Source organism: Hipposideros armiger, unplaced genomic scaffold (genome assembly GCF_001890085.2).
Source record: "Hipposideros armiger isolate ML-2016 unplaced genomic scaffold, ASM189008v1 scaffold_46, whole genome shotgun sequence".
NCBI lineage: Eukaryota > Metazoa > Chordata > Mammalia > Chiroptera > Hipposideridae > Hipposideros > Hipposideros armiger.
Genome location: NW_017731396.1, coordinates 2,713,681 through 2,723,978, shown reverse-complemented (window position 1 = coordinate 2,723,978; position 10,298 = coordinate 2,713,681). Strand labels below are relative to the sequence as shown.

Here is a 10,298-nt window from a genome sequence, read left to right as displayed (position 1 = left end):
CTCCCTCTCTCTCCCTCTCTCTCCCTCTCTCCCTCTCTCTCTCTCTCCCCGCACCTGAAAGGCGGCCCCAGCTTACTCTACCCTGCGTTTTTTTTTATCCAACCCGGTAGGTCCGAGAGCTGGACTGCGTGGTCAGCCAGCTGTGTGGTTCTGGCCTAGAGAGTGCCCCCTAAGTACCCGCCTTCTTGTTGCTCCTGAGTAGCCACTTGAGCCACCTCAAGCCCCTTTGGGGCTTTTGTCTTAGATGGCTGTCTTCAGTGTCCCCAGGACCAGTCTGTGAACAGCTAGAATGTATCAGATCAGGGGCCGGCAAACTATAGTGCACGGGCCAGACCTGGGCCTTGGCAACTGCTTGTTTTTGTGTAGCCCCCAAGCTAAGAATGTTTTTTACATTTTTAAAGATTTGAAAAAGAAGAAGAATATGTGACAGAGACTATATGTGACCTGCGAAGTGTAAAATATTTATTACTATCTGGCTCTTTAGAGAAAAGAAATTGCAGACCAGGATTTTCCAAAATGTGTTCTAAGGAACACTGATTTATATGATTCCAAAACAAACGGAAAAGGATTCTGTGGTCACATGGGTTAACCAGAATTAATTACGTTCCTTTAATGAAAGATTTCCTAGGACCCTTAAAATTCCAGTAAGAGCTAGAAGTGTTTGGGGTGTTTATTGTGTGCCAGCTGTTCCACTGGGCACTTCACAGACGTCATCTCACTTAGTCCTTACCACCACCATGCTGGCTGGTAGTATTATCCCCATTTTACGGATAAGAAAACTCAGGCAAAGTGAAATCTTGGCCATGTAATTTATAGCGTGAGGAAGGTATTATTCCCATTTTATTGATTAGGAAACTGAGCGTCACAAAGTGAAATACCTTCCCCAAGGTCACTGGAGTGTCAGATCCCTCTGATTGTGGAGCTTGTGCTCTGCTTTTCGTCGATACTCGTGATTTCCAACAAGTGTTCTGATGCTTCTCAGCGCATTTGACCACAGGGCTCTTACCAGGGAGCCTTCAGGCCTGGCGTTCTCCGGACTGGCTTGGGAAACGCTGCATGTGTTGATTATGGCCCGATCGTCTCAGCTTGTCCACAGGTCACTGGTGTGTGAGATGTACGCAGACACATTTCTCCTCTGCCAGGTTCCGCCAATAGGGGGCGCTGTCCTGTGGCCTATGGCAGCCTTCATCCAACTGTATTGCCCAGCCAGGTTCACCTGGTAGGATTATACAAACCCATCACCTGGTATTGTTACAGTGTCCCTCATCAGGGCAGCTCTACAGTATCAGTCGAATTGAATCCAAGAAAAATCCATATTCTTAGTGGCTTTGTAATGACAGTCTCTGTATGCCCAGTGGTAGGTGTGAAGTACACCCCCTGTTCTGTCGTATACCATCAACCAGAAAACCAGAACTGTCATACTCCACATACCCTTGTCCTCAAGCAGTGCCAGGATCTCATCTTTCCCCACAAAAGACGGAGAGAATGAGAGGTCTGAGATGTGGAGAAGTTGTCTTTTTCCAGTTGGGATGTTGTTCAGCCAGGTGAGGCAGCCAGGAGCACGGGGTCCGCATCCGGCATCCACAGAGTGGGGGCTTTTTCTGTTTGGAACCAAAGTTGGGGCATTAGGTCAAGCAGCACCCTGGACGCTCCTCCACGAACCTGTCAACTCCCAGCCACTTGCGTGTCACCTGCCTCATCGTCCCCCAGTCCATGGGGCTCTGGGGCCAGGCTTCCAGCAGCATCGCTTACAAAACTAACACGGGGAGAGGGGGTGGGGTCAAATCCGTGGTGAATCATAATGTAGTTATAGTTTCATTATGAATGTGAATGAACAAGGGCCCTCATCCTGATTCATTCATTCTCAGAGTGCGAGGAAAACAGTATCAGTTGGCTGCTCTTGGTGATAGATCTGGTTTTTGCCACCTGTTGACTTCATGGGAAAAGCTGACAAGCCGGACTCTGGCGACCTAGCTGGGGACCTCCCACCTGAGGACTCGAGCGCCGCGGTCAGGTGCACTGACCTTGTACTGACTTGGATTCGTGTTTCTCAGGTCACATCAGAAGATGTGAATTCAAGTATCAAGACCTTTTTTTGCCCGAATGAGACCTACAATGACATGGCCACGCTCTTCTTCAATCCGCAGGAGTCTGCCATTCTTCAGCTCTTCCACCAGGACGGTGAGTGCCTGCGCACCTGTCCATTCCCGGGTGCTTGGTTTTTGTCTGCGGAGAACAAACGGTTATTATTCCTCTGACCCTGCGTTAGCCCCCAAACACAGCCAGGCTTGCCCTTCACACTGAGCAAGAACAGGACTTCTCCTTGGTCAGGCCAACCCAGACAAGAGTAGAGTTTCTGCCTCCAGTGCTGGAGGTGAGCCGGCTGGGGGACGGAGGGAGCTGGTAAGAGCCGCGGTGGCCTGGTGGCCTTGGCAGGCATCTCTCTGGTCATGGGACTCAAGCCCGTCCTTGCCTTGCAGGTACCTTCAGCCCCATCACTTTGGCCTTGTTCTTCATCCTCTATTTCTTGCTTGCATGTTGGACTTACGGCATTTCCGTTCCAAGCGGCCTTTTTGTCCCTTCTCTCCTGTGTGGAGCTGCCTTTGGACGTTTAGTTGCCAATGTCCTCAAAAGGTACCATGTGTGTCTAAGCATGTGCAAGTGTTCAAACCTTAGCCCCCATTCCCTTCTCCCAGTATGATTTTAAGGCACGTTTTCGGTTTCTTTCTTCACCAGCTACATTGGATTGGGCCATATCTATTCAGGGACCTTTGCTCTGGTTGGTGCAGCAGCTTTCTTGGGTGGGGTCGTCCGAATGACCATCAGTCTCACGGTCATCCTGATTGAATCTACCAATGAGATCACCTATGGGCTTCCCATTATGATCACTCTGATGGTGAGCATGTCCCTTCTAGGCCTCTTTCAGGTTCAGGGCCAAGTTCACCCCATGTCAGCCTCTTTCCACATCTTGGCTTTCTGTTTCAGGTGGCCAAATGGACAGGGGATTTTTTCAATAAGGGCATTTACGATATCCACGTGGGCCTGCGGGGAGTGCCGCTTCTGGAATGGGAGACAGAGGTGGAGATGGACAAGTGAGGCCATGATTTCTCTGCATTTCTCAGAATTTATAAACTCTAGGGCCCAAAGAATGTTTTAGGGTAGGAAATGGTGATTTAAATTCTCGGGTGGGAATGAAGTGAAACAGTAGATAACGGGAAGGTCATTAACACAGCAGGCATGTTTTGGGGAACTTTGAACAGTTAACAGTGAGTCTGGGAGCCAGGGCAGGGCAGGGGACAAAGGGGCAGGGTGGTGTCTGAGGTGGGCAGGGCCACCCCATGGTTTTGTTTGGCGCCTGTGGCATTTCTGGTTAAATAGGAAGTGAGGTCTCGGCATAAAGTCTGTGTTTGGGTTGAATGTTTAAGTGAGAATCAGACTGCGTCACATGTGCCTGATGGAATGTCATACAATCAGCAGTGATTATCCTGGGCACAATCACCATGTTATCCGTCAGCCCACAAATAGCTTGGGCCTCCTGTGTCTAGGGGTCGCACCTGGCCTTTATAGTCTAATGTAGCAGTCAGCAAACTCCGGTAAAGGGGCAGGTGAAAAATATTTTCAGCTTTGCAGGCCTGTGGTCTCCATCACCACTCTCCAGCTCTGCCTGTGTAATGCGGAGGCAGCCCTAGACACTATGTAAATGAGCCAGCCAGGGGATTGACCTGTGGGCTGCAGGGGCCATCCCTGGTCCAAAGGGCACCCAAACCTGTTTTTTGTTTTTAATTCCAGTAGTATAATTAGCAATTCAATGGGTAATGTGCCTGGAGTGCTAGGAGGGCTTGGCCAATCCCCTGGGCAAGTGGATGGGCTGGAGGTGAGGGGGCTTTTCATTTCGGGGGAGTGGCGAGTAGAGGCCCAGCAGTTTGACAGCAGGGAAGGTCTCATGCAAAGGGGGTGGAAGTACAAAGGAACGCCTGTGTGCGAGGAAATGCTGGAGACGGGTTCGGAAGAGGCCCCCAGGTGGTCCAGGCAGTGCCAGAGAAGCGGTGCAGCTCCATCAGGGCTCGCTCCTGGGGTGCTGTGGGCTCTGTTGTGAGTCCGGATGGCTTCGCTCCCTCCCCCAGGCTGAGAGCCAGTGACGTCATGGAGCCGAACCTGACCTACGTGTACCCGCACACCCGCATCCAGTCTCTGGTCAGCATCCTGCGCACCACGGTCCACCATGCCTTCCCGGTGGTGACCGAGAACCGGGGCAACGAGAAGGAGTTCATGAAGGGCAACCAGCTCATCAGTAACAACATCAAATTCAAGGTAAAGGAAGCAGCCCGAGAGGGAAGGTGGGTGAGAGCCGACAGGTGGTTCCCTGATGCCCACCGAGCCTCGTGCTTGCCACACCCCACAGATGGGGTGGCCCTGGTGGACTCTTAGGGAAAACCCGCACTCTTAATTACATGTGACAGTGAGTGTGGACTTTGTCAGGCCATCAGTTCAGGACCTGGGTCCCTTTTTCCAGTCAGAGCATGGACAGAATTATTTTTTAAGTCAGTAGTCTTCAGGATTCATTATTGACAGTGTGCAGCTTGTATCAGGGAGGGTTCTGGAGTTGCCACTGACAGAAATGGACTTTGGCCTACTTAAAAAGGAAAAAGAAAGTAACAGACAATCAGGACTGAGAGGAAAGTGAAAGCTGTGCGCTTGGGTGTGTACTTGGCCAACAGACACTTGCGTTAGGGCCCCAGGAGGCCTTGGCGTAAGTTCTTCTGTCCTCAGGCTGCTCCTGATAGGAAATCCAGGGCCGGCCGAGTGGCTCAGTTGGTTAAGAGCTCGCTCAAGAGTGCGATCTCTGAGCGACAGGGTCGCCGGTTCGATTCCCGGCCCGAGCTGGCAGGATGTCTCAGCTAAAAAAAAAAAATGAAATCCAGGCAGAGGGAGAGCCCCATTGCCTCACTTGGGTCATGTGCCTAGCCCCTTGGCTTTGGGGGCTTGGGGACACAGAGATTGACATTCCCACCAAGACATGACACGGGAGAGGGGTTGCTCCCCGCTGGAGAATTGAGGCACTGTTTCCAAATCAAAGGAGTAGAGATTAGAGATGATGATTGGCCGGCAGACACCTCGGGGTCTGCGACATGAGCTCCAAGAGGCTCCTGTGACTCACTGCCCCTGAGCCACTGCGAAGATTTCCTGCAGTTCCAGTGTCAGCATGTGCTTTGGACCCTCACCGTCACCCAAATCCTTAAGCCACGCAGATGCTGTGTTGGTGTGCCCGCATGCGGCAGGCCACGGCATCCCTAGTAGACACCTGCCCTTTTCGCCTCCCCATCCACAGAAATCCAGCATCCTCACCCGAGCCGGCGAGCAGCGCAGACGCAGCCAATCCATGAAGTCCTACCCGTCCAGCGAGCTGCGGCACATGTGTGACGAACACGTCACCTCCGAGGAGCCCGCCGAGAAGGAGGACCTCCTGCAGCAGATGCTTGAGCGGAGGTGAGAGCACAGCCCCCCCCCGCCCCCCCGGCAGGCGCCACCGGCCACAGGACCCCGGCAGGGTCAGCCCTTTGCTCGGGTGGCGGCAGGGAGTTCCTGAGTTTTGGGGGGGGTTTGGGGAGGGGGTTGGGGACGTGGACGAGAAGCGATCCTGCTGAGGGTCTACTAGGCAGTGTCTGGTTTTTATGTAACAGATACACTCCCTACCCCAACCTATACCCTGACCAGTCCCCAAGTGAAGACTGGACCATGGAGGAACGCTTCCGCCCTCTGACCTTCCACGGCCTGATCCTTCGGTCTCAGCTTGTCACCCTGCTCGTCCGAGGAGTTTGTTATTCCGAAAGTCAGTCGGTAAGTCTCTCTTCTTGTCCGAACTGGGATTCCAGAAGGCACGAGGTTGATAGGCACACAGCCCTCTACTTCAGGGAGGCGCACACGGGGAGCCGGCTGCTGTCGAGGGCCACGCGCAGCCCCCCAGTTCCCTGGGTTGCAGTCAGCATATCCCTGGGTGACATTAAGCGGTGGGGTGGGGGGTGAGTTCCCCCCCAGTCATTCTCCACTTGGTCTCTGCACTGATTGTCAGGCGTCCTTTGGCCAGCCTGCAGGCTTTTCATATGGTTTCTGCTTTTTAGTTTCTGGTATGAATGAACTTTCTTCCATATATCATCAGAAGAAATACCATTCTTCCCATGAATTCCCCTGCAGTTTCTGTTTTTCGTTTGGTTTTCACTGAGATAAGCAGGGCTGCGTGGGGTGTGTTGTTTAAAGGGATCCCTAGACATGTTCGCCCTAACACACGTCACCCCTCTAGATGGAGTCTGAAAAAGGAGACTGAAAACAACGTTCCCTTGAGACCTAGTTGTTCCAAACTGACTCGCCTGGTTCGGGTCTGGCCCTGGGGAGGCCAGCTGGCTTACGGAAGAGCAGCTAACATGGGGCAGGACGGATAGCGCCACGGGTGGAGTGGCTGGGTCTTAAGGGTGTGGTCTGTGGGGAGGACCAGCCTGGATGGAAGTGGGGTGAGGTGATGTGTAGAGCACGGGACAGGGAGGAGTGAAATGGGCCAGAAACCAGCCAGAGCTGGCCTGATACAGCACAGGGAGTCAGGTGGTGGACAGAGAAAGCTGTGTGCAGAGTGGAGTTTAAGGGGAGGGAGTTCGGGGCAGAGCAGTGACAGCACTTGTGGCCACTGTGGTGGTGGCCCAGGTGCAGTGACAGTCAGCAGCAGTGAGAGCTGAGGGAAAACCCAGGAGACTCAGAATGGAGGGACAGTAACAAAGCTACAGTGTGCGTTTCCTGTGGCTGCTGTATCCAGCTGCCACAAAGCAGGTGGCTTCAAGCAACAGAAATGTATTCTTTCATGGTTCCCAAGACCAGAGCACAAAACCCAGTGTCCGCAGGGCTGTGCTCTCTCTGGAGGTTCCAGGGGAGGCCCCTCCCTTCCTTCCTAGCTTGTAGTGGTTGCTGGCATCCTTGGTGTTCCTTCACTGTAGACACATCTCTCCAACCTCTGCCTCCTTGTCACGTGGCCTTGTTCCTGTGTGTGTCCCCTCTTTTTTTTTTTTTTTAAAGATTTTTATTGGGGAATTGGGGGATGGGAACAGCGCTGGGGAACTCAGGGAGGGGAACAGACAAGTTGCTGTCCTTTTGTTCTTCAGTCTAGTTGTGGAGGACGTTGCTTCACTGTCCCAAGTTGGCACCATCATTGCGCTCTTCCCGGGTGAGGCAGATCAGTCGCCGGCTTCTGGACGGCCGCTCACGGTGGCTGCTGGCCGCTCACGCTGGCTGCTGGCTACACACGGTAGCCCATGGCAACCCACTGCAGCAGGGGCTGCAGCCTACGCCGTCGCCGGCGACTCACGGCAGCCCAGCTCCAGGTTGAGCTGTTGTTCAGCATCTTAGCTGTAGAGGGCAGTGTCACTGGCCCTCATATGTGGGATCCGAACCGGGGTCCTCTGGCGTCCCAAACCAGCTCTTAACCAACGCGCCACTCAGCCGGCCCTGTCCCCTCTTTTTATAAGGACATAAGTCATTGAATTTAGGACCCTCCCTAATCCAATATGACCTCATCTTAGGACCTTATGACCCTATTTCCAATAAGGCCACATTCACAGGTACCAGGGTTTAAGAACTGGACATTTCTTTTGGGGGGACACAAGTCAACCCACACAGTTCTCTATTAGTTAGCACTTTGCTCATTTAAACTTCAGTATAACCCATGCCCGCTTTATAGATTAAGAAAGGGTGGTTCAGAGAGATTAGGAGACTTGCCTGGGTGACACAGCTAGGAACTGCCTTTGGGTCACTGTCACTCCAAAGCACCTGTGTTGGCCCCTGGTCTGCACCGCCTGGCTCTAGGCTGGGCAGATACGGACAGAAAGACGGAGGGGGCTGTCACTGTGGCCCTGCCAGTTGCTGTGCTGGGTGCAAGGACAGCGTCTTGGTTGGGATTGCAGAGCGCCAGCCAGCCGCGTCTCTCCTACGCCGAGATGGCAGAGGACTACCCGCGGTACCCTGACATCCACGACCTGGACCTGACGCTGCTGAACCCGCGGATGATTGTGGTGAGAAGGGCTATCCCAGTGGGACGGGGCTCCAGCAGAGGCCCGCTGCTCGTCTGTGCTGTCTGCGTCTCATCTGGTCAGGGCCGAACCGGCCGCAGGTAACTTGTGTTGTCTTTCTTTCCTCTGCAGGACGTCACCCCGTACATGAACCCTTCGCCCTTCACGGTGTCACCTAACACGCACGTCTCCCAAGTTTTCAACCTGTTCAGAACGATGGGCCTGCGGCACTTGCCGGTGGTGAATGCGGTGGGAGAGGTGAGTCTGAGTTCGGTGGAGGAGGGAGAGCCCGCGGGGCCTGCAGCTGCGCCTGCCTTGGTTGTCCATCCCTGCACCTTCTGGAGAGGACCCTCTAACCACAGCGCTGTGTGAGTCAGGGCTTCTCAGCCCAGAGGACACATCAGATTCCCACAGGGAGGTTTCTCAGATTAAAACCTCTGCAGCAATCCCACTGCGGAGCGGGCAGGTGAAGCCTATTGTAGCTTCAAAACCCGCCTGTCCCATTGCCTCCTGCGTTTCTTATACGCTGTCTCCTGCGTGGCCAGCAGATGGCGCCAGCGGCGCAGCGGCCTCCTTTCTGCTTAGGGCCGGCTTTCTTCCCCACCCTTGACCTGCCCGCCCGTTATGGGCATTTGTAACATTAAATGAGAGGATTTCAAGCAAAATACTTGAAGAGTCTTAAAAGATGCAGACTTTCCCATTTTTTCTTCTTAGAACTCCAGTTTTTCCTTATGCAATATTGTTGTTTATAGAGAAATAAAATATAGATAGGCAAGCAAACAAACAAAATACCAGACCGGATCTCTACAGGGGTAGCCATGTTAATTTTCTAAGGTATATCTTTTATCTTTTTTCTCTGCATCTAGAAATAGAGATTTTTATACATCAAGTTTCGGTGAAAACGTTATTACTATTTATACTGTGTGATACCCTAAATTTTCATTGAATCTAGAAAAAAATCACTTTCGATAGCAGAAACTTTCACTTATAGCATTTCAGTGGCTTGATAGCACCCTGTTATGTGGCCATCCAGTCACTTATCCAGTCGTCCTGTATTGGGGGATATCTACTTCAATTTCACGGCAGTTGTCACCCTTTTGAGGCTTTCCGTAGGTGTCGCCAGGCCGCCCTGCAGGGAGTGACACCTGTCTAGAGGAAAAGTGTCGGACAGCAGAACGCCAGCGCACACAGCTGGTTCTGACGTGGGTTTGTTGCAGTGGATCAAACTGTGTTCCTTGAAACACAGCTGCACTGACAGTCCCCACACAGTTTATGGGGCGGGGTACCCACCTCACGTGTGAGTCAGCGCAGCAACTGTGGGAAAGGACCGTTCAGGAAAAACTCTATTTCTCTGAACTCTTATAGCTTACTTCTGTCACCAGAGGTGCAGGGGTTTCCCTACATCAAGCCATTCTCTGATTCTCTCAACGCCAGTTACAGGTCTTACAATGTAACTCTCTGTTTACCCGGAGACAGCAGATCCCACAAGTGAAGGGGCTCAGTCCCATAAGACGGTCCCCCTGCTCCCACTTCAAATGTCATTCCGAAGTCCCAGTTGTCACCTGTGCTTCTGACCAGCTGGCTATAAATCAGTTTCCCACCACCCCGTGATCACAGAGCTCAGGAAAGCAGTTTACTTACGAGGTTACCGCTTTATTGTAAAAGGATGTAACTCAGGAACAGCCAGATGGAAGTGATGCACGGGGCGAGGTATGTGGGGAGGGGTGCGGAGCTTCAGGGCCCCCTCCGGCACGCCACCCTCCTAGCACCTGTTCACCAGCCTAGAAGCTCTCCGAGTCCTGTAGTCAAAGACTTGAATGGAGGCTTCATTACATAGTAATGATTGATTGCAGTGTTGACCATTGGTGATGGACCCACCTTCTAGCCCCTCCCCGCACACACTGCTAGCAGCTGGGACTGAACGGTCCAATCCTATAACCACGTGGTTGGTTGGTTCCCCTGGCAACCAGTCCCCATGCTTAGGGGCTTTCTCAAAGGTTCATCATTAACATAAATTTGGGTACTGTTGAAAGGGGTTTGTTGTGAATAATAAAAGACACCCTATTACTCTTATCCCTTAGGCAAGTCCAAGAGTTTAAGAGCTTTTTGCCAGGAATTAGGATGAAGACCAAATATATATTTCTTTTTTTTTTTCTTTTAGCTGAGCCATCCTGCCACCGGTTGGCAGCTCAGCGGTAGCTCAGCTCAGGCCGTGAATCAAACCGGGTACCCTGTTGCTCAGAGCTCAAA

General features: G+C 52.5%; 1 protein-coding gene across 2 annotated transcripts in view; it reads left to right on the top strand.

Annotated features, from left to right (window-relative positions):
* Positions 1-10,298, top strand: part of CLCN6 (Cl-/H+ antiporter 6) — a 33,424-nt gene that overhangs the window by 19,313 nt on the left and 3,813 nt on the right. The window contains exons 14-22 of one of the 2 annotated variants that reach the window (XM_019639747.1): positions 2,055-2,181; positions 2,481-2,634; positions 2,737-2,896; positions 2,986-3,092; positions 4,125-4,311; positions 5,330-5,487; positions 5,682-5,838; positions 7,944-8,051; positions 8,181-8,306. In XM_019639747.1, coding sequence (XP_019495292.1) covers positions 2,055-2,181; positions 2,481-2,634; positions 2,737-2,896; positions 2,986-3,092; positions 4,125-4,311; positions 5,330-5,487; positions 5,682-5,838; positions 7,944-8,051; positions 8,181-8,306 — 1,284 coding nt within the window. Of the gene's footprint in view, positions 1-2,054; positions 2,182-2,480; positions 2,635-2,736; positions 2,897-2,985; positions 3,093-4,124; positions 4,312-5,329; positions 5,488-5,681; positions 5,839-7,943; positions 8,052-8,180; positions 8,307-10,298 lie in introns of those variants that run through there. The other variant, XR_002123671.1, reaches the window with a different exon arrangement.